At 41.5% G+C, this 24,660-nt stretch overlaps 1 protein-coding gene across 1 annotated transcript in view; it reads right to left on the reverse strand.

The window, feature by feature from the left end:
- Positions 1-22,952, reverse strand: part of Tmtc2 (transmembrane O-mannosyltransferase targeting cadherins 2) — a 427,423-nt gene extending 404,471 nt beyond the window's left edge. The window contains exon 1 of the mRNA XM_052165621.1: positions 22,191-22,952. Within this exon, the coding sequence (XP_052021581.1) occupies positions 22,191-22,273 (83 nt within the window). The 5' untranslated portion in view covers positions 22,274-22,952. The remainder of the gene's footprint in view (positions 1-22,190) is intronic.
- Between the last annotated feature and the right edge of the window lie 1,708 nt (positions 22,953-24,660).

Genomic DNA, 24,660 nt, shown 5'->3' on the forward strand with positions numbered 1-24,660 from the left:
TGATGATTCAGGCAAAAACTAAAAACTAGACATATGACAAGTAGATCCACTGGGCTCGCCAAAAGAGAAATCAACACCTCAGAGAGGAAGCAACCCAAGCCTACACCTGTGTACTGCACTCATCCTGAACTAAGCTGAAGAGACGCAGGACGACCTTTATCAAAAACCCAGGTACCTAACAGAGGGACGGTCACATATGCTGCACCTCTGCAGCAAGGCATGTTTTTCTAACAATAGCTCAGGTGGGTCACTATGATTATAAAACCTACACCATTTCTGAGTTCAGACATGAATCCCTTGGAAACAGGAACCCCTTCTCAACTTATCACATAAAACCGAGAGCAAAAAGCAACAACACCTATGAAGCGGCAACATAACTGCTATATAAACACTGGGTTTATGGATACAATTTCAACACTTCATACTTTCCAATTACTGCCATAAAGTAGCTTGCTGATATTAAAGAACCTCCAAGACTTTCATAACGTAAGTGCTTCTAGGAGACATCCACCTCATTGGCTTCTAGCAACACTAACAGCTCACTCCTGGCAAACTGAGTGACTGGAGAATTACAACAGTCCTCCAAACACCAGAACCAAGTTTATGGCCTCTGTGGGATTCATGCATTGGATTTTTTTCTTTCGACTGTGGCCAAGTAAAGAACTACTTATAAACGCATGTAAATATTATGTATCTGCTCAGAAAATTTAATGCTGGGGTGGAACTGTCACAAACAGAAAATAATATGGTAACCTTTAAATAAAAATCATGATATATGTTGGTTTATAATATGTCTCCTCTAGCTTAATATTTCAAACTGAATTAACTAACTACAAATCAAAACCTAGCCAGTTAACTGTAATGCATTTATAAAAATTGTTTGCTATATCTTATAAAATAAGATTTTTAACAAACTTTCATTTAAAAATTGAGCCAAAGATGTTTTCTTTGTAGTTTTATTGTTAAGCAGTAGTTATTAAGTGTGTTACATTTCTTCTTGGGATCTTATAATTTCAGCCTATATATTTAAGAATCACTAATTTTTGAAACTCACCATTGAAGATCCTATCTCTGGGAGCATTTTCCAGTCAGTATGCATTAATCCACGTGTTATCTGCAAACCTACATTTGAGCTATGGATTTTACAAGGCCAGCTGCTGCTGGTTCTCAAACCTTCTATTTCTATTTCTAGCTATGGAAGTTAACATCGCTCCTGGAAAAACACAAGAATCAGACATGAGTCTTGTCTGACACTGCCTTTCTACATGAAGACAATTGTATGCAAACTGTAACAATGTGAAAAATGGGGGGCAGCATTCGGAGAGGATGGAAGGTTCAGTACAGATCAGAACAACAACAAAAAAATAATGGCCTTTTCCCCTGCGAATGCAGAGAGGAGGGGATTCTCATTATATCATATTATTAAGTTTTTTTTTCAAGGATGCTTCTCAGGTAACCAAAAAATAAAAAGCACCAAGAGGAGGTTGTCAATGAAGCAAAGACGCAGTCCCTTTGTAAGTGTCAAAACCTCAATCACAGAAAATCGGGCCAATGGACTGACCACATGAGAGAGTGGATGGCAGGAGAATACAAAAGAGTTGCTCAGAGCTGCAAGACGGGAGGAGATACCCACAGGGAGGTCAGGCAGGACACTTGGAGAGCACACTGAAAAGCACCCAGATCAATTTAACAAAGCAGTAGGCGGCTGGGAAATAGCTGCTCTGAAAGGCAGCCTTGCTTGGGAAAGGGGAACACTAACCATCAGACATGCAAGCATCCTAGAGGCTGTGGGGTCGGCTGGCAGCAACAAAGCCATTTCCTGCAGGCTCAGACTAAGGGCCCGGGACCACTGACAAGCTAAGGAAACCAACATGCAAAGAAAGACCTACAACGGCATGAAAACCACATTCCCAAATGCATCAGATTAAAGCATTCACAGAGACACAACTGCAATGACCACGGTAGTGTCATTGCAGACACTCAATCGCCCACTGCTATCCTGGTCTCTCAAGCAGTATATTCAATAAATTCTGTAACAGCTTCCAGAGAGTGAGGGGACGAGAAGTTGGTAAACTATTATATGCCTGACCTTGAACTTCAGTTCCTTAGAATGATTACTGACCTGTTTTCTCAGCTTAGACAGGAAAGGATGAGGGGCCAGATGTGCTACATGGGAACATCTGCCATATCTGCCAGAAGAGTTCTCAGACTGAGCATTTCCATTAAAAGCAGGGGCTGGCAAATTTTTCCCATCAATAGTCAGACAGACAATATTTTACATTTCATTGCAACTACTAAACTCTGCCATTACAGAAGGTAGACACGGCTAAAACATAAATGAAGAATTCAAAAGGGTTGTTTTGAGGAGAATGACAGGGTAGATCTAGCTCATGAGGCACTCACTCCAATTTAGATTATAATCCAAAATGCACCCCTATATACTGATATACATACCCTGTTTCATATGGGCAACCACTTCACAGCTGAGTCTTGCTCCAGGATACCGAAGATGATATCAGTGTCCTAGCTGGCCCCAAAGGTGTTACTAATAACGTTAGAGATGAAAATAGACAGATGTGGACTTCATAGCTTTCCTGAGCCTGAGGGGGTCTTCTCCCAAGAATACTTAGCCCTTCTTTCTGTCAAAGCCACTATTTCCTGTGACAAATCTTTTCAATATCTTGTCAGATAAGGCAAGCTGCATCAACTCTCCATTCTTATGCCAAACTACAAAGAGGTAGGTAGAAGCACAATGTAAGATTAGACAGAATATAGCCATCACTCCCTACAAACAAGGTGTTTCATGAATGATGGAGAGTTCTGAGAGAACTCAGGATAAAGTTACAGTTGTCATAACAATGAACTAGATTAAGATACAAAAAGGAGCAAAGTCCTCAGGACTGCATAGAGGCTCTGCTCAGAAAAGTAAGAGACACCAAGTGTCCTGAACTGAGCTTATAGCACTGACACAGAATGAGTGGCTACATCCACTTTGCAATTAATGTTAAATCCCAATGTCCATGATGATGGCTTGAAGAAGGGCCATTGGAAATTGATAAGATCAGGAGAGAGATCCCTCCTTAATGCCATCAGTGACTTTATAAGAAGCCTCAGAAGGTAGTTCAGTGGTAGAACATTTGCCCAGTCTTTGCAAGAACAAGAGTTCAGCCCCTAGAAACTAAAGGGATTGAGGGGAGGCATGAATGGGTTAAAAACTGGCCAGGCCTAGTGGTGAACAACTGTGGAATCCGCACCTCTAAGATAGAAACAAGAGAACTAGGAGTTTGAGACCAGCCTGAACTACAGAGAGGGTTTGATGCCAGCCTGTGCCATGCACAAAGACATTATCTAAAACAAAGCAAACACATCTAAGTGCTGCCTTCTGCTTTCTGATACATAAGTACAGTGGAAAACATCCTGGTCCCTGTTCTTGGACTTCCCAGCCTTCAGCATGCTTGCCAAAATAAAGGTGTACTGACAAAGAATTGTTGCAATCCAAGCATCTTGAGCTCCAAAGCACTTACAGAATACTTAAGTCTCCCATCTCAGTTCTCACGTTAGTAAGGAAAGGAGTCATAGACTTCCATCTCCTTCCCCAAAATCATCATTTCCCGTGTGTTTCCGGTCCTTCCCGATTGCCCAAGATAGAGCTAAGGGAAGTGGGATTTTCTCCAACTGTCCATTTCTAACCCAGCTAACTTCCTTTTCCACCCCTGTTCCCACCTTGTTTTGATGTTCATCACCATTGGGGAATACAAAACTGTCAATAGAATACTGCGTAGTCAATGGAATCCTCCAATAGGTAAAATTGTATTCTGTCTGTTTCAGATTTATTTAATCTTACGGCAGACAAATCTTCAAATTTCAGCAGGGAATACAAGACCCTAGGTGGCCTTGCTCATATGAGAGATCCCTTCTGTCCCCTTAACATCATCCTCTCTGGCAGATGTATGCCACACTCTAGAACAGCACCTTCCAAATATTTTTCCTTCACTTTTACCCTTATTAAGTTTATCCTTACCTCTTCAAGACGCAGTCTAAACAGAAGCTTGTTACAAGTAGCCTCTCCCTCCAGGCAAGGTCAAGTATCCTCTAGCACGGGCTCACTAAGAATCCTAAACATGACCATCTTAGACTTTCTACTTTGTTTTCTTCCCACCAGATTATTCAGTCTGAATAATAAGTCCCTTGTTCTAGGAAGAAGAGTGACAAGCAAGGAAAGCACCCCACACGGCGGCGGCTTTCTTAGGTACAGGGACATCAGGAAGGTCTTAGATAAGAGTGATTTGATGCAGAAATACAAGGCAAGGGCCTATTTAAGCTGATTTCTTGAATAACAAATAAACTGAAAAATCACACATCTCTCTCAAACTTTGAATAGAATTATCATATTTTTCCACTATCATATGCAAAATCAAACTACTTAAAATGATAAACACATCCTTAATACTCCATCTATTGCTGTAACAACAGCTTCATTTGGTCCTGCCTCAAGTCCTCACTTTATAGAATACAACAAATCCGTAAGTCGATGGTCAATGTTTGTGTACAGGCAGCTATCTCCTTATCATTTCTGTTACCTCCTTAATTTCCATTCATCTTTTTCTGATACCAGCTTCAACAGAGGATAGAAATAGGTTAAAGAGACACAGTAAACTATGTACAACAATCCTTTACCAAAAAAACCAAGAACAAAACAAACAAACAAAAACAGCAACAAAAAATTGACTCATTTCCATTTACTAAAGATTTGGATAAACTATCACTCCAATAGCTATAGTTTTCAAAAAAAAATTACAGAGATAGCATTACTACTTTCTACCTATGTCACTCTACTCTGAGAAAAAATATTTTTTTAAGTTTGGGTCATTCTTATGTAGGCCAAACCAGCCTTAAACTCACTATAAAGCTAAAGCTGGCCTTGAACTCCTACCTCTAAGTCCAAAAGGCTAGGAATTCTGGTATTTGCCACCACACCCACTTCTTCCAACAACTTCCTTAGGAACATGCATACACAAATAACTTAAAAGACTGAATGCAAAAAACTTTTCTCCAAATATGTAAGATGTGTGCAAAGTATTCTATTTTGAAATATACTTTCAAAGCGATTCAACCAGCTTTTATAAATGCCAACAGAAAAATAGACATTGAAATGTAAGTTTAAGATTATGTTATCTAAGTTACTTTTAACTCTTAAATACCATCCTAAATGTGCTGTGTATGAGCAAACTGTTAGATAACATTCAATTTAGTCTTGGGCTACTAATTGAGAAGTAAACTTCCCTGCCTCACACATGAAATTAACTAATTCGTTCTCAGAACTCAAATTCTGAGTAAACAAGGCTGAACAAATGGATAGTTATGAAGCTAGTCTTTAAACCAATCATCAAGCATGGTAAGAGCTCTGGAGACCAGAAAAGACTCCATGGAAGAGAAAAAACAAGGTTTTAAGGAAAAGAGGGTGGGATGGGAGAGAAGGTTGAATACCTAATAGCATTTGCTGTTCGTTCAAAGGATCCAGCTTTGGCTCCCAGCCCCCATTTAGAGGCTCACAGCAGCCTTCAACTCCAGTTCCAGATATCCGAGCCTGTGGCACCAAGCATTGCGATGGCACATGTATGCACATGCAGGCAATCATATATATAAAATACAATTGAATATTTTTTCTTGTAAAGGGAGATAAAGTGTATGATGCTAGAACATGTAATATGAAAGGTCCCTGATAATAAAATCATGCAGTATGAAAAGGGAGAGCGGTGGGACAAGGTGGGGGGCAGGGAGACTAGAAGAAGGTAAAGGCACTGTGGAACAACGAAGTTAGCACACATACATATGCCTTTAGGAAGCCTGTTACTGTGTTTGAAGAATATATAATATACACAGAGAGAAGGAAAAATACACGGTATCATTTCTCTAATAACACTATATAACCATCCAGTATCAAAATATATCCTCAAAAATATATCAGTGCTCTTTTATAACATGTCAGAGGTGACACCACAAACAGCTGAATTCAGCAGATTTCCAAGCTCACAGAGTCTTAATTTCACCTCCAGAAGCTTATTTACCATCTAGTTCCAATTCACAAAGGTATCAATCCAAGCTCCCCATCTTCCCTCACACCATCTTGAAACCCCACAAAGGAAAAGTCCACCCGATTACACAGAGCCATGCCTCCTCTGTTTCATAAATGCTAAATAGGGTATCCTGAGCAGGAAGTGACAGGGTCCACATGCCAAGGACACTCCCTCCTGCATGATTTCCCTCTTGAGGATGCTATCTTTGACCGTCTATGCACTGTAAATATCCACACCTTCCCACCCTACTCAATCCCTGAAGAAATTTGCCACCGTTCTTTGTTTAGTCCTCAAAATCAACTGTAGGAGCATGTTGTTTACTAAGCTCTTGAATTGCAGATTTGGTCACATCACTTTAAACTAATTCCACGGAATTGAGAGTCATTTTTACAAGGCACTGAAGTTTGCTCTTAATAACTTAACACCAGTCTGACTAATTTTTAGACCACCAGAATCTGACATAATAAAATACCAGGCTAGGTTTCACCTGAACATTCTCAAAAAGTTTCAGAGAACAGAAGTGCGCTAGAGAGCTAGGCTCCGGGCCAACAAGGCCCCAAACTGCTCTCACTTCTAGAAGCTTGCCGCTTGCTGTTACAATTTAGGCATCAACAGGAACAAAGCAAACATTCCAGCTGAGAGGAAAATACCGCCTGCCACGTGAATGAGATTACGACTGAAGTAAAGCATCCACTGTTCTGTCACAGAGCGGGAAGGTATCTGTTTGGAGTTTGCAAAATTGATCAGGGGGTGGCTGCACTTACCGCCATGCCTGAAGATCAGTTCAATCCCTGGGAACCACATGGTGGAGAGAAACAATGCCCACAAGCTGTCCTCCACCTCCATACACATGCCATAGCCCATACATACCCACCTAGACACATACATACACATCACACAGAGCAGAGAGAGAAGAGAGGGGAAGGGGGAGGGGGAGAGGAGGGGAAGGAAAAGGGGAAAGGGAGGGGAGAGAAAGGAAGAGGGAGGGGGGAGGAGAGAAGGGGAGGGGGAGAGGGGGAGGGAGAAGGGGGAAGGAGAAGGAGAAGAGGGGGAGGGAGAGGGGAGGGAGAAGAAGAGGGAGAGGGGCAGGGAGAGGGAAGGGAGAAGAAGAAGGGGAAGGAGGAGAAGAGGGGGAGGGGAGGGAGAGGGGAGGGAGAAGTGTCAGGGAAGGGGAGGGCTGGGGTAAAGAGAGGGAGAGAGGGAGAAGGGAGGGATAGAAAGAGAGGGAAGAGTGAAGGGAGGGCAAGGGGGAAGGTGATGGAGAGGGGGAAAAAAGAGGGATAACTTTAATTAAAAAATAAAATTAAAATCAAGTATCTTATTTAGTACCACATGTGTACAATAAGGATAACATTTTAACCCAACCTACTAATGTCCCAATGCAATTACCAATAAATATGCATTTCTTAGACAAGTGACCTCAAAAACATTATGCTGAAATGTGGCTTATTTTAAGCTCAGATGGAAGCCAGCGTATGAAAGGCCCACCCAGAATTTAAAAAGAAAGGCTCCTCCAATTTGGCAGAGCAGCACCTTGACATTTTCAACATACCCAGCATACCTAATCTTGGGAGGGGCATCTTTTCTGCCACCCTGTAAGTAGGAAAGAGAGAAGAAAGCAAGTGTTTATGTTTCCCAGTAACATGGTCTTTCAAAAGGGAACTTCAAGTAAAAAAAAAAAAATGTTAGATAAACAGGTACACATGGGTTTTGATTGGTAGAGAGATCAATTCATAGATGCAGAAACTATTTGCAATCAAATAAATACAAGTTGTAATTTTCAATGAGGGTGGAAACTAGAAAAAAAGGGGGGCAGGAAGTTTCAAACACAGCTTTGAATTCAGTTCTCCTCACTGAAAGCCAAAGGGGACAGAATACAACCATTGAGACTTAGGGCAACACTTCATTTATCACTGTTTCTAATAAAACTGAAAATAAGTCTGTTTTCAGTAACCATGGAAGCTAGATATCATGGAGCACCTGTAAGATGCTAAAGGGATTACAATTTTCCATAACTTCTTACAGACCATATTATCCAATTGAAGAGGAAGCCAATTATGTTAAAGGACATGAAAGATGTCTAGTGATCTCACATTGATTTTTAATTAATGTGATTAATTAAACCACAGACTGGTCAAATCTGCGGTTAGGTGCATGCATAAAGGGCTACTAGTGTCTCTAATTGTGTAGTTTCTACATCACTTTTCCCAGTTAAAAACCAATGGCTTAGACACATGCCCCGCTGGTTAAGGTAAGGAATGGTCTGGCAGAGAGTCTGTGTTCGGTTGCTAGAGACCACTTCCAACAAATCTCATCTGCCTATAGCTCTTCCAGGGGTATTCATGCCTCTGTTCTCTCCTTCATGGGCACCTGCACTCAAATGCACAATACCTGCACACAAGTAATTCAAAATGAAACAAATCATTTAAAATACATTTTTACAAAATAAAATTTCAAGTTATTACTCAGTATGCTTCAGTGGACTTTATTGGTTATCATATGCCTACTGGAAATATGAAGTTAAATATCGACTAGAAATAAATTTGAGTTGGTTTTCTTGCTGTGTAACACAGGCCGGTTTTGAAGTCCCAATCGTCATTGGCTTTCCATGTTAGAATTATAGCTGTGCACCTCAACTAGCTGTCCATTGACTTTTTTTAGACTCTAAGTCTTCCACAGTTCAGTCAGATATTATCGAGTGTTTTAAGCCATTAGCAATGTAATTTATGAAAATTTTTGATTGACAAATATTTTACAAGTAATCTCATAAGCCATGCTTTGTACAAGCCTCTTTGCATAATAAATCTCATTGAAGTCACCCAAGAACTCTTTGTGGTAGCTATTACTGTTGTTGCAGAGCTGGGAGTTTTTTGGGGTTTTTTTGTTTTTTTTTTTACATAATTAAAATTAGAACACTAAGCGATGATATTTCTGGGGTCAGAACTCTGGATTTCCTGATCCAAAAGATCGTAAAGTTTCTACTCTTCTGTCTTGATCTTTGGGAACACAAAAGAGGGATGTACCTCATGGGTACAAACATATGCTTTGTAGCTTGGCTATGACATGGTGCCACCCCACACATGTATCCAACATATTCACAGGAAATTCGCCACCAATTGACAAACACATCAGTGCAGAAAACGTTTCCTTACTTGACATACAAACCATGCTTCGAGAACTGCTACAAACACATGTGTCCACCAAAGTGAAAGAAATGTCAATCAAGAAGAAACTCATTAGTGCCCAGAGACAGCCATCTTGCCAAAAACTGACCTGGGAAATGGGTCTTTATATCTAAGTCACTATACTAAGTCACTTTACCCTCCAGAAGCAAGGAGCTCCATTGACCTGACAGGTGTCTATTCAAAGGACTCTCTTGCTTCACAGAGACCAGAAATACTGCATAAGCCAGAGGAAAGAAACAAAACCTGAAAAAAACTGTTGACGTGAGGATCCTGGCATTCCAGCCACAAGAGTGGACAGACAAGGAATGGGATTCAGGACCACAGAGGGTGTGACATAGAAGCTTCTACAGCAAGAAGGTAGCTGCGATAGTTTGCTTGGCCCGGGGACTGGAAGAATCAGATGTGGCCCTGTTGGTGTAGGTGTGTCACTGTAAGCATGGGCTTTAAGACCTAGCTGCCTGGAAGTCAGTATTCTACCAGCAGCCTTTTGATGAATATGTAGAACTCTCAGCTCCTCCCGCATCATACCTGCCTGGATGCTGCCACGTTCCTACCTTGATGATAATGGACTGAAGCTCTGAACCTGTAAGCCATCCCCAATTCAATGTTATCCTTTATGAGTTGTCTTGGCCATGGTGTCTCTTCACAGCAGTTAAACCCCAACTAAGACAGCAGCTATAGGATGCAAGTGAAAACTGTTGAGAACAAGATACACCAATGGCAGTGATCAACTAAGTCATCCCATCTCCTACCTCAACACATTCTCCATCGAAATACATAAGGATGCAGATTCCAAAACCACAAAGAACATTCTACTTCATTTGATCCCCGCTCCATGTGAAGTCATTATTTTCACTTCCTGGCCAATTAAAGTACCGAGTTCATGAGAGTGAAAGGGCTCAAGTTCTTAAGTGGTAAAGTGGTATTTGGAAGTCTAAGATTCCCTCTCTCTCTCTCTCTTTTTTTTCTTGATCCAATATGTGTTCCCAATACCCTATAATACTAAATAATGACATAGAACTAAAAGGAAAATCTAGCTCACTTTAGAATGGCTTTTTTAAAAAAAGATTCTACACACTCCAGAAATCTTTTAAGATGCCTGAAAGCCAAAGTGAACTAAAGTAACTATAATCATTTAAAACCAAAGTTCCAATTCATTTTTTTAATTGAATGGTACATAGTAAGCAAGGCCCACACCACTGAGCCCTGTCTCTAACATCAGATGGAAATTTTCATATTACTGTAAGAACCCTCACCCCATAACCCTTGGACTTTTCATATTCTCAACTGTTTGTATGTTTGGCTGCCTTAGGAAACTCTATAAAGTTTCTATGGAATGAAAGTTGCATTTCCTTAAAATGCACTTTGACTCTCAAAAGCCAGTTTGGGCATCAAGACCTCTTCAAGTCATGAACTCAGTGTACCTGAGGGAAAATCAACATTAACCTTGGAGTATTTATTTGCCTATAATTCGGTCTTCACGAAGACAAGGGTATTGAATGTTATTAGTCTCCTACTAGCTTTGCTACATATGACAACTCAGGTTAAAACTCCTGAGTGGTGAAGACTATGCTCTGGTAAAAGTTACCTTTGCCTTCTTTCTATGTCTGGATAGTACAAGTTCAGTTTCCCCTTGACTTTTGGAGAGCATTCCAGAACTGACAGCATTGGATGCCTTTGAGAGCAGCTGTAGTCTGTGCATCAGGAAATGGACCTCCTAAGAAATTTATAACCACCCTGATGTCCACACACATATCTGTCCCAAACTGAGAACAGCTTTCTCCAAATTTCTATAGAAGTTTGTATCTGCAACTCTAACAAAATTATGGTCCTAGAAGGAAAAATCCCATGAGTCTAACATGCCAGATTATTTCCAGCAAAGCTCTTTCTTGCCTCCTAAATGCTTAGAGTCTCTAGACTCACTGAGCAGCATCAGGACCAGATCTACTGCATCAAGGCAGTGTGTATCTTTCAAAGTTAGATTTTGATATCTGAATCTAGTGTTACATTACAAAGAAGATGTTTTTGTATGTCGATGCTTCAATGGAGATCATCTCCTAAGCCTCACCGGGCTCTGCCTTTTCAAATTTCACAGGGGAACTCAAATTCATATTATGAGATTGAAAATGTCTTAACTGATTGTACAAGCAGGAAGGATGCAGAACATAATTGAACAAATTTTTTACAGACACACAGGATACCTATCCTCTTCACCCAGAAATTTAAGCAGCTTTTCCAAACATCTTTAAAGACACTGACCTCATCTATAATCATATATAAAGGATATTTCTAAAAGTCAAAGGTGTGGGGACTCAAAGTGTGGTCCCCAAACCTACAGAACCTGCTATAGCTGAAACCAAAGAAATTCAGAGTCCTGTGTCCTGTCCAAGATGAATCCACAGCTTAACAACTCCAGGACTCTCTCCCAAGTGCACTGACCTTTGGAAGTGTTGGTCTACAAAGATGCAAACATAGATAGAAAGATATGTACCAACTGCCCACCTCAGTGTCTCCATAGGACAGGCACAGAGAGATCCATCTAATGATATGAAACTGAAGTTTTTGCTGACTAGTTGGGGATAATGGCTCATGCCTGTTATTCACAGCACTAAAGAGGCTGAGACCAGAGGATGTTAAGTTGGACACCTGACTGGATTACATAAAAGAACTGGATCTCAAAGGCTACAACTACAACAACAAATACAGGGAAGCAACCTACAAAAGAGAGCCAGGTCTAAAACTTACTTAACTGCCACAGGCAATTTCAACATCATACTACAAACATGGAAAGTTGGTTCACACAAGGAGTTAGTATCATTTTATAGATGACACATAAGACATTGTGAAGCAGTGACAATTTAACCTCTATAAAGACTTCAGCAAAATTCATAAAGACTATTACTTTTAAGAGAAAAATATTCTCAAGTGAAAAAGCAAATTTTAGCATATAGTGTCGAACCTCAAATTCATGTACTTCCAGTAAATACACAAATACAAAGAATGGGTTAAAATGTATATAAAACCTTATTTTGTTAACACAAATTCAGCGATAATTCAGTGCCAGGGTTTTGCTTCCAACAGAGAGGCAAGAACACCTTCCTATTTTAAATGCAGTTTACCAAAAAAATTGAGGTATACCAGTTTTCCACATCAGCTATAAATAATTGCCTCCCCCTAAAGGGCCTATTTCTGCAAATAAAAATGTCTTTTATCCCCTGATTAAAGTTCTTCATCATCTGAGAAATTTTCTTCTGCAAATTAATAGTTGAAAAAGTTGCCATGAGAAGCCTGCTTTGTCAAAATGAGCTCTCTTCAGAGGCTTTGGAGCAGTCCTCTGAGTAATTACACAGGCATAGGAGGAGTGACCAGCACCAAAAGAAAAAGATTTGAAGAGATATTTGGACCCAAAAGCTGTCTCTTGCCTACAGACAGCTTTTACAATCAAAAGCAGCAGGCTCAGTATTCATGTGTGGAAGCCTGAAGACAGGATAGACAAAAAGCAGTTTAGAGAACCATGAGAAAAGTCCCAAAGGAGCCAATACAGGCTCTTGCAGCTGTGGCCAGCATTACCTGAAGAAGCCAAGCCCTTCTACCAGATGGCTCTCTAATGACAGTGACCTCCCCAGGTTGAGAGGACCCACCAAGCCTGTGAGAGGAATCTCTAGAGTCACCATCAAAGGCACCCCCAGCAGAAGGTACAATTTTCAAGGACCCCACATCATCATTCACTGCCATCAGCAAGCCTTTGTTCCTCCAGAGAAAACTAACTGAAGGATGTAACTATTGACCGGGTATGTAACTGGGGAGCCGCCACTGACAGCTAAAAAAGGAGTAGTCATGCTTTCATTGTGGAACAAATTGGAAATTAACAAAAGCAGAATTCTGACTGTACTCAAAAGTCTCTTTGGGAATCTGCCTCTCTCCAACACTACATTTATAATCATGGTAACAACATGCTTCACGGCAATGTCCTTCACAGAAACATACATCATGATAGAGGAAAAAAAAAATAGAACCAACCTGGGGCTGTGGACTGTATCCACTCAGTTTCTGTATAAAATGCTTAGGAACAACATTTCTGCAGATACAGCTCTAAGTCTCCGTTACCTTATTCATCTTTAAAGAAAAATATAAATCTTAAGAAATAAAATTGTGAACTGCATTTAAAATTAATACCTAAAGAATTTCAAGTATGCAGGGTTCTATGGGCTGCCATTTTTCCCCACCGGATTTTTAAACAATGTTGAAATAAGGCTACAGTCCCATCATTTAACACTGTTCAAAATGTCAAGAGTCATATTGTGCCCCAGGGGCCACTCTTCAGCAAATAACATGCCCTTTGAAGTTAAAATACTCATAAATGACACCTCTAGACAAACCCTACCTTGAGCAGTCAAACTTATCTACCTCTAAGCCTCTAAAGAAATCAACCAACCAGAGATTACCTCTGGAATCACAATTAGGAGAGAAGTATATTTACCAACACAACTTTGAAATTTTGGAGTTTCAAATCTCCATCATTTCTTTTTCCAAAGACCGTGTGTGTGTGTGTGTGTGTGTGTGTGTGTGTGTGTGTGTGTGTGTGTGAGAGTGTGTGTGTCTGTGTGTCTGTGTGTCTGTGTCTGTGTGTGTGTGTGTGTGCCACTGCACATCTGTATGTGTATGACAATGACCTGTACATACCCTAGATACACTTAAGAGTTGCAACCCTTTTTAGTCTTCCCACCTTGTTTTAATCATATCTTTGTTGTAGTTCTGTTGTTGTGCTGGCCTTCAAACTCCTGAGGATTTTGCTGTTCCTACCTTTCTTTTTCTCAGGGAAGTGGTCCTTCACTGGGGATTCAAGAGGATTTATAGACACTCATGTTATGCATCTGTTTTTTTCTATAGTTCTGGAAGACTCAAATTTAGGTCTCCAGGCTTGAGTACCAAGTGCTTCTAAGCACTGAAAAACCCCTCTACCCAGCTTCAAGGAAATATTTTTAAAGTTTCCTAACGACATAAAGCAAGATTGAAAACTATGCTGATTTTTTTTCTAGGATTATGTAAGAAGAGAGAACATCCATTGAGACAACAACCTTGATCAGACTGGCCTGTAAATAATTCTGTGGAAGGCATTTTGGGGCTAAAAATTGATGTGGGAGGGTTCAGCCCACTGTAGGTGATGTCACCCACAGACTGGTGGTCCTGGGTGCTATAAGAAAGTAGGTCAAGCAAGCCATCAAGAGCTTGCCTGCAAGCAGCAGTCTTCCAGGTCTTCTACAGAAGTTCCTGTCTCCAGGTTCCTGCCTTGAATTCCTGTGCTGGCTTCCTTCAGCGATGGACTGTGGCATGAAAATACAAGTCAAACCCTTTCGAAGTTGCTTTTAGTCAGAATGTTTTGCCATAGCAAGCGAAAGTGAGCAAGGACATGTACTTACATTGATCCCACTTGTATAATCTTGATACTTCTAAGAATAATTGCAAATATATTGTGATACCCAGAAAGGGAGATTAGTCATCAAAAGCAGAGATTTGACAAAAAAAAAAAAAATATCCTGATCACACCACCTAGCACAGAGGCACTAGTATATAGGCACAGGACTCTTTTTCAATTGACAAATCAGGAATTTAGCCTTGAGAGCAATCTATGCCAAGCCTCCTACCCCACCTCACACAGATACCACAAAATGACCTCGTGATGAGTCAAGAAACAAAAGCCAGCTGATGGCAAATTATAAGCAAATAGCATCTCCTCTGCCTAGCACTGAGAGACTCTGTCCTCAAGCAAAGTGGCTCCTGTTCCATCATCAAAGAAGCAAACTTGAATCTGATCAGATGGAACTCCACAATGAAATGGAAGCTACAGCCCACATTACAAGTTTCAGCTCTTATCTCTCTCCCACACTAAATTTCTGGACATCTAACCTTTGAGGTAATGATTTCTGCTCATGCGAATAATCTACATTTATAAAAATATCCTTAAATAGAGCAAGTTTCTCTAAAAAAAAAAATGACATCAACATAACTGTTGAACCTCACAGATCCTCTCCATGTTCCAGTGTTATTCATACTATGCCGATATAGCCGGGTTCCTTTGTTTCCCATTTATTTTTAAATTTAAAAAATGTCATAGTGCTAAACATTAAAAAGTAATCCTAAAATTTCAGGAAAAAAAAGTTAAAATGAGTATTTAAGCTTTTCGTTCTAGAAACTCGGGGTGTATACCACAGAAATAGGAAGGTGACAAGAAAGTTAGGGAGTTGGAAGAGTGCTCAGAGTGAATGTCACAGCACTTTTTCTAATAGCCTGGGAAAGGCACCCCAAAGTCTCTGAGGCAACATGACATACCAAGGCAACCCTAGTTAACATGAAGAATTCCATACAACATCCTGTATTCCATCACCAACACAGAGACGCTAAAATGTTTCCTGGGAACAGTGGTTTGTACTGCTAGCATATAGGAACCCAAAGTAGAAGGATCACAAGTTTGAGGCCATCCTGGGCTACAAAGCTAGACACTGTTTCTTAATTACCTATTAATTAATGCTAGTAAAATAAAAAAAAAAAAAACGAATATGGCACCGAACGTTTACAAAGATGTAAATTTGAGTTAAATTCTATCTACTATAGGGCAACTTAGCAACATTTCCATAGCAGACCTCACAGATTCAAGCCACTTTACCTGCTCAAGGGTTGGCACGCTTGCCAAGAGGAGCAGCTGTTGTAGATGCTTTGTATACATACCTCAAATAAAAGCAGCTGCTGTCTAGACATATTCATAACTAGTGACTCACCGAATGTCACAGTCTATGCCTAAAAGCACATGCAAGTCAAATCTTCAAAGGAGCCATCCGGCACTAAACCTAACTACACCTGTACTGCCCCCCAGATACCAGGTCTTTATCAGATAATAAATCTTGACGGTGTCATACTTTATTTTATTATTTATTCATTTATTTATTTATTATTGTTATAGCTAAACTTCTAAATAGGTACAACTATGCATACAAGGGACGTCTTTATGCTCACTTACCCAGGTATTCTTTTCTTCAAAGCTTCAACACTTGTCACATTTTGAGAAACCATTAAAGTAAGTGTGTAACATTACTTACTAAAGTTACTTACCTTCCAAAATAAATACCAGGAAGCTTCAAGCATTAATGATAATCCACATAAAAACAATAAGGTTATAGAGACATCAATAGGTCAGCCAGGGATTTTTCAGCATGCATTATGGGTAAACTCTGCCCTCTCCTAATATTATGAAGGTGCCAGATTTGGAGATAATGCCCTCTCAGCCTAGGGTATAAACAGCTGGACCTTGAACAAGTGCTTTCAGCGCACTGAGCAGCAAAAGACATTAGGAAAATAAGTGTGCTTCCAATGCATGCTTGAATCCAAAGGGTATGTCTGTTTTGGTATTACAGCAGCAGAGAATTCAGTGTCACCACGGAGGCACGTTACATCTGAAAACCTAAGTACAGGTAAGACAACAGCTCTTGGAATGACAATGTAAGCTAATAATTGTGTCTGTGTCAGTGTATGTATGTGCACATTTATGTGTGTACATCTGAAAAAATAGAAACTAAGAGACAGATTGTTGGCAGGCAGTTTCCCCTTTGGCTTCTGTGTATGCCCTCCGGGTCCTCGTATTGGGGTCATCTGCTATGATAAATGCCATGTGACAGGCTCAATGGAGGTGAAGCAAAGCAATCTACCCTGGCTTTACCTAGCTGTAATTTTAATTTGCCAGGAAGAAATGCACTTATTCAAAAGAACAAAATAAGCATTTCCAAACAGGTTCGATGGATCAACCAAAGCTTAGCATGATAATAAAATGTTACGTAAAACATCTCATAAACCATAATTTTTTTCCAATCACATTTTATCAGGTTATTATAATTATATGGGGAATGGTAATAAAAAGCAAAACATTACTCTTATGTTTGATTTCTGGTGACAGTGACCTGAGATTTATACACAACCTGTGATTTATTAAAAAAAAAAATCCTTATTTACTGTTTCTGTCATATGCAGGTATTCCTTTAAGTTAACATGCAGAATGATGATTAACATACAAAAAGGTTTCATGATAGTATTTTCAACACATGGAGCATTATGCTCTGCTTTGGCATAGGCTCTCACTAGGTAGCCCTGGCTAATCTGGAATGCTAGGGTGGCCTAGAACTCACAGAAACCTTCCTGCCTCTACCACTTAAGTTCTGGAAATGAAGGCATGAGCCACCACACACAAATTTTCAGAAGTAAAACACACTGGAATTTAAAACATAATCTGTTCAGATTGATCCAGAGAAAATCTACTGAAATCATTCGTTAAAGAAAGTTAATGGTGTGATCAAATCATGTCCCCAAGTATTTTTTGTCATTTCATATCAAAGACCACACTAACCACAGCCTTAAAACTCAAAAAGAAGGAATACTTGAATACTAGCAGATGTAAAGACAGGCTTCTGAAAAATTGCTAATCTGCCCTCTGTTAGCATGACAAAGATGCCTGTCATGAGATAACATACTCTTACCCTATGATAAACAGCTGTTCCGTGGTCACAGACATGCATCTTGAACATGGTCACAGACATACATGTTGAACAAGTGCTTTTAGTGGATTGACTAGCAACGGATCTTTTCCTTCATTTCAACACTGTCAATCAAAATCATTATAAACAAAATCTTTATAGATGTGCTATATTTATAGTCATATGAAAACCTAAACAATAAATGTGTTAGAGTTCTGGTTAGATCATGGTGGTGATATAAGCATGTGATTCCAGCACTTGGGATGCTGAGGCAGGAAGATCAAGTTCAAGGCCAGCCTGGGCTACTACAAAGTAAGATTCCACTCAAGGTCTCAGGATAGGAATAGAAGGAGAAGAAAGGGATTTCTTTTCAAAGATCTCAATAAAATAACTAAGGTATCCATTAAATAATGTTTAGGACTCTTCTGGGTTTAAGAATAGAAAATTGAGAGGCTATAGCAATGGCGTAGTGGATAAAGCACTTGCTACACAAACATGAAGACCAGAGTTTTTATCTCCAGAGCACATGTAAAAGCCAAACAGGTGTGGCCATGCTGGTAATATGGCTGGAGAAGTAAAGCCAGGGTATCCCCAAGGCAAGCTAGCTAGTCGGCCTGGTGGAATTCAGTTATCTCCAGGATCAACAGGATACCGTGATTCAAAATAGAGTGTAGAGAAAGAACAGGGGCGATACCTGATGTCACTTGAGGTCTTTACATGTATGGGCTTGCACACATACACACACACACACACATACACAGACAGAGACAGACAGACAGACAGAGACAGAGAGACAGTGACAGAGAAACAGAGACAGAGACAGAGAAGAATGTAAAACAAGCACGAGGGACATAAATGTGCCAACTAGAGGCACATGCATGTTGCAATATCAAAATATCAAGTTGTCATGTTTTTATACTTCCAAAGCAATGAATTACTCTACTCAAGGGAAAATTCAAAATCTTCATGTTGTTCTTGCTCCCCTGTCTGTATCTCACAATGGGTACATCACCCACTAAATGATATGTGTACAATCAGATCAGACTCCAAGGCATTTACAGTTTATCTTTGCACAGAGCTCACTTCTCCTGTGTGAACTTTGAGAAGGGGACAGCGTGTGCTGATGCAAGGTCAGCCTCAACGAGTACCTAAGAGAGCAAAGAGCTGGGTCACAGAAGGTGTTTGTCTGTATTTTGTCTGCGTTTTGCATGCATGCAAACCTCAAGTTTCTCCAGAAAATGAAGAGGATCACTCAGGGAGTCACATTGGGCAGAACTTAAGATGTGTCAAGCATTTCCTATTGGTAGCACAACTTGAGATTAAGCAGTCATTACCTTATAGTAAAGGTGAGAGAAAGAACAAGGGTGAAAGCATATATGTTTTCTCATCAGATACTAGGAACTGCCCTAGAATTGCTCATTTCTACACACCATACATATATTCTTAGGTTTACTTTACGACCGAAACACTTGCAAGAACTTAAGATTTTACCATAGGGAACTGACTTTTGCTTCATAAAAGTTTTGTGTTACCACTTAACTTCCAACAAGCTATATAAAACATAAAAATTATATATATATATAATATATATAACACATATATAATTATATATAATATATATAACATTATATAGACTATAGAATATAGAATATAGAATATAGAATATAGAATATATATCAGTTGATTAACTAAACTGATCATGGTGTTTAAAAGAAGTGGTGACTTTAAGAAGTACATAAGCAATAATACCCACACTGCAACAATAATCAAGCCCTCCTACAGTAATGGCCAGATTCTTCAGGCTACAATGCAAGGTTCCAATTTAGCTAAGCAAGTCATGCATACAATCCACCTCTCCCTTATGTGTGGTTCTTTCTACTTCCGGTGGCTTCAGTTGCAAAACTGTATTGCACAGAAGTTCCTGGGGGTCATTACAATGCACAGATGTAATTTAAGCAGCACTTTCCATGTGTATCTCTGCAGCTTGAAATGGAGTAGTGGGAACGGGCCTCTGGTGCCGTAGGCACCACTTGGCTCCCCCTCTTCGCTTCCCTCTTCACACACCAGTGAGTTACAGAATTTACACAGAAAGTACACATGCAAAGCCACAGTTAACAGTGCACCTCGGCAATGAATCACACTCTTATGCTGAGCACACAACAAATAGGTTCAGTGCAGCATCAATGTTCACCTTATGGTTTCTAGGAAACACAGGAAGGAAGTTTGCTATCCTTAAGATTTCACATTTATAAGACCATGTGGTTGCCTATGTAGTTTTGCCAGAAGTCAACAGAAAATAATTTTTATTGCATAGTGAGGCAAAATTCGTACGTTAGGCACCTCAACATTCTATAAATACATGTCTAAATATCATATTGGACCTTCTATCAATGGTATGAGAAAATGATCACATGAGATTCACCTATACAGACAGAAAATAGAAGACAAGGATTGTTAACACTCAGTGTGGCCTGTAACAGGGAGAGGAACCTCTAACAAATTCCAGCCATCAGGGGCAACTCACGTATCATCACTGGTACAACTATCTCCCAGACTCACTGTCCAAACACTTCAGGGTGGGCAGGAGACCCCAGAAAACTGCACATGCACATTCACTTAAAATTTAGTCTTCATTTTTAAAGGAAGTGGTCCCCTTTTGTATATCATCCTTTAAGAACTGGACAGCAGTTATGAATAGTAGTCAAGAGGAATTCTTGCTTTATCATAATAGAGTTTAATAATGTGACAGAATGTTGGTGTTTACTTTCTTCCTGAGCTCCATATCCTTGGTTTCCACACTCACTCTTCCAGATCACCCCCAAAATGTCAGCCACGGCCCTGACTCATCCCTGAACTCATTTTAGTGAAAGTCGAACAAAGCTTTCTCCATGGGGACTCTTAAAATAGCAGGTGCAACATCACAGAAAGCTGGAGAAAGAAATTCAAGCAGCACAGCCTACCCCACTCTCCGGCTGACCGTTTCTTAGAGCAGCTAAAGTCAGCACACTCTGTAAAAGTTGAGTGAAAGTTTGTCTGCGGGAAATTATCAGCCAGCCTCCGCTGGGCACGACACAGAAACACATCAGGGGTGTATGGGGCAGTTCTCCAAGTGTTCTCAGGGAATTTCATAGCATTCATGAGGGTGGGGACCAAGATCCCCTGATTTAAGACATACAATCACTCTTAGTAGGAAAGTGGAGCAAACAGAGTATATAGAGTATGGCCGATTGCTTCTCTGACTGTTGTAAACCACTTTGCTGACTTCACTAGCAACCTTACCCTAACCCTAGGGATCCATTCACCCCCCCTAAGCCCAGAGAGGCTGCTGAAAGGCTGTCAAAGTAAATCTGTGTTCACTTTTTGGATGGTTTAATTTCAATGGAGCATGAAACACCCCAGGATGGTTAATAACTTTAGCCAGGCATGCTGTTCTCCCTAATATATTTTAATTATGCATCTGTTTTAATTGTAATCAGATTAAGTCACCGGAAAGGCACAAATTGGGATTTCCCCTAGTGGCTATTGGAGCTTTTCGTCAGTTTCTAAACACAATATTTTTTAAAATAGGCAAAGACATCAGCACAAGGGTGATATTTTCCAAGAATCAATTCAGTTTCTTTGACAACACAATCCAATCCGGGGCTCATTAGCCACCCAAACTAACCCAAATACAAAAGACAAACTTCAGTCTCCAGGGTGTCTTCCGCAATTAGCACCAGCGAATCACTAATGTCTAATGCAAAACTCCCAAAGAGAACGGAAAGCCCACGTTTTTATAAAGGAATTCCTCATGATGAGTGAGCGAGGCTGGGGGAGCGAGAGAAAACCAGCAGCAAGATATAACTCAAAGTTTACTCTTGTACACGTCAAAGAGAAAGCTGACGTAGAGTACGCGCGCTCTTTCCTCTGTTTTGGCAACAGCCATATGTGCGTTTAACTTTAAGAAATCAGTGTCCTATCAATAAAAGGAAACCACACTAAGGGTCTGGACAGTTGCTTCCTTCCAGCCCACACGTAAAATCGCTTAATATGCTTTTTTTTTGCACCAAGATATATCTAGGATTTTTATTTTTGGTTGGTTGGTTGTTTAACATCGGTTCATTAAACAGTTTTAGAAATTGCCTGGATTTCTGCTAAGAAACTTAAGCGCCTGGCAACCAGCAAGAAGCAAGCAAGAACCTGCTGCAAAGTAGGAGCGGAAACTCATTCGGCCCGCCCAGCGCGTCCTGTGTCCTGGCTGTTTGCTTTAGGTGTTATGGTTTCCGTATCGCCTAAACCTTCAGGTGCAGATAAGTGTCCCCTGCAAGGCGTGCTTCAGCCTGACAGCAAGCAGTGCCGAAGCCACCGAGGAGCCCTCACCCCACCCCCGGTCGCGCCGCAGCCATTGCCCCTTTCTCTCACTCACTTACCTGTCATCGTAGCAGAAATCCGCACTCAGGGTGTTGAGATACAAGGCGAGCCCCAGAGCGCTGCTCACCAACTCTGCAATCATCTCTCCACCGCCTTCCCTCCGGCTTGGCTCCCAGTGCGAGCGCAGCAGCAGCAACAAAAAACAGAAGCATCAATCCCCACCTTCCGCCGCCTTCTCCTCCTGGCTGCACTTTTCCCCCGGCTTCCCCGCCCTCCTCCTCGTCCTCTCTCTGCTCCTTCTTCAGATCCCCGGCTCCTCGGGGCGCAGGCTCCGCTGTTCCTGCGTGCTTTCGGTGGTTGCGGTCTCACACCGCTCTCCCCATGCCGGACAACCGCGAGAGGCAAGCGGCGATCGGCTTCACGCCCCCCGGCGGAGAATTGGGGCTAGTCCTTTTCCCGCGGCTCGCGGTCCCCACCCTAACCCATGGCACTTTGGGACGCCGTAGGTAAAGGACTGCGGAGACAGAAGTGTGCGAGATGGGGACGAAGGGGTTGGACAGAGCGAGGATCTGGGACCAGCAGGAGGAAAGGAGAGAGACCGAAAGAAAGGGGCGGATGGGAGGAACGAGGCGAACCGCCTCCCCTCGCCGCCTCCCCGGCGCACGACTCCGGGATCTTCGCAGCGACTCGGCCGCCACCGCGGCTGCAGCACATTCACTCTTTATTGGTTCCCTCCCGGACCCCTCTCCAGTGAAGTGAGAAGCGGCGACTGGGGACTCCAAAAGCTCCCGCGTGGGGTTCTCGCTGCGGCCCCACGCGCCTGCGTGGCCAACCCACCATCCTAAGTTAGCCCGGCCCCTTTCTCCACCCAGATCCTCCCCGCAGACTCCTCCCTGTCTACCCGCACTGGCTGCAGGCTCCACCCACTCTCCTAGCTACTCTATCCTCGTCCTCCAGCCCAACTCCCTTCTTCCTCTTTCTTCACCTTCTTTTTTTACTCTGGAAAGCCCCCCAGGACAAAGATGACTTTTGGAAGATTGCCCAAAACGATAGCTAGAGTGCGCTCTGGGCTCTGGAGGAAAAAGGCGACAGGAGGAGTCAATGGCTTGTCCAGTGGTGCCTGGAGGCGCCTTGCACGCTCTAGATCACTAGCCAAGCCTCTGGTGCCAAGAGCTGTCAGGCAAAGGACTGGTCAGCTTGAGAGACTTCTGGGGACACAGAGAAGTAGAACAGGTTTGCCGAGCGCTGGCAGCCTCGGTTGACCTAAGGATCTATTGTCCCGCGCGCGCGCGCACGCGTTGTGTGAGTTGAATTGGGATGGAAGGGGCTGTTGAGGAGCTGGGAAGCAACGTTTAGGAGGCCACGCCATCACCGTCGACATTAATGACAGTGGAAAGACGCGTGTCCCGCAGTAAGATTATGAAAAAGGATCCAAGAAATGAAAGAGGAGAGACAAGGAGGTAAGAAACACACATGTGCTCCTCAGAAATTGTGGGGATGGGTGTCTTTCGTGGTTCAGGACTGTCAAGCTGACTCTGAAAACATAGAAGAGGCCATGCTAATGCAACCCTCTACAGAGGCATCCTTAACCAGCAAAGTGGAAAGCTAATGCCCTTTCCTTTCCGCCCGAATGCAAGACTGGATGGAAGGCATCCAACATGATGAAATACGGTGTAGAAGAATGGTCTGGGCACAAGGAGCGCTGGGTACTAAAGTTGGATGACCGAAGAGATCCGAGAGCTGTCTGCCACACCCCCTTCCTGCCTTGTCCCCTTTCTGACTGGACTGGTCGCTCCCTTGGACTATGATGAACACTACTGCAGCGCCCCCTGCTGTGGGGAAGCTACAGGGCATAGAAAACAAGTCCTTGCAGGGCTGGCTTGTCCTCCTCCCATTGGAAGAGCAGCACCTAACCAGCTAGCTCTTCAAAGATTAGGAAAGTGGACTCCCTGTGTATGTGGCAGCGATGTGAAAAGTTTGAGCACCTGCAGAATAAAGACGTCTGACTTTACAAGAAAATCTTTTAGACACTGACAAATGTGTGTTCTACCTTCAACAGGCAAATTTTGATTTTATCAAAATATTATGTGCATGTAGGAAGTTCTCAAATAATATATTAAAGACACTGATTCCTGTTTTTGCATGCTCTCCAATATAACGTATTTTTTTAAAGTTTTTTTTTTAAATCAGATCAGTTGGTCCGTCCAGATCCTCTCCGACCCTCTCCTGGGCTTATATATTGATATTGGATCCCGAAACTCAGCTATTCATTATTTGTATAAGCTGAGGACAACCACCTTCTTTACATCTCACTTATGAATAATGGACTGGTAAGTGCAATATGTTAGCTGTTGTGGTTTCTGACATCATCTTTTACTTCTTAACTAAAACCTAGACATTCCCCTCTAAAATACATACCATTACACCCACGCTGTTCCACTCTTAGTTTGAGCTACTACCAAAATACACCCATCACATCTACTGAGCGCTAAGCCTAGTCAAAGTCCTTATCTCTGGCACAAATTAATC

Source organism: Apodemus sylvaticus, chromosome 20 (genome assembly GCF_947179515.1).
Source record: "Apodemus sylvaticus chromosome 20, mApoSyl1.1, whole genome shotgun sequence".
Taxonomy (NCBI): Eukaryota; Metazoa; Chordata; class Mammalia; order Rodentia; family Muridae; genus Apodemus; species Apodemus sylvaticus.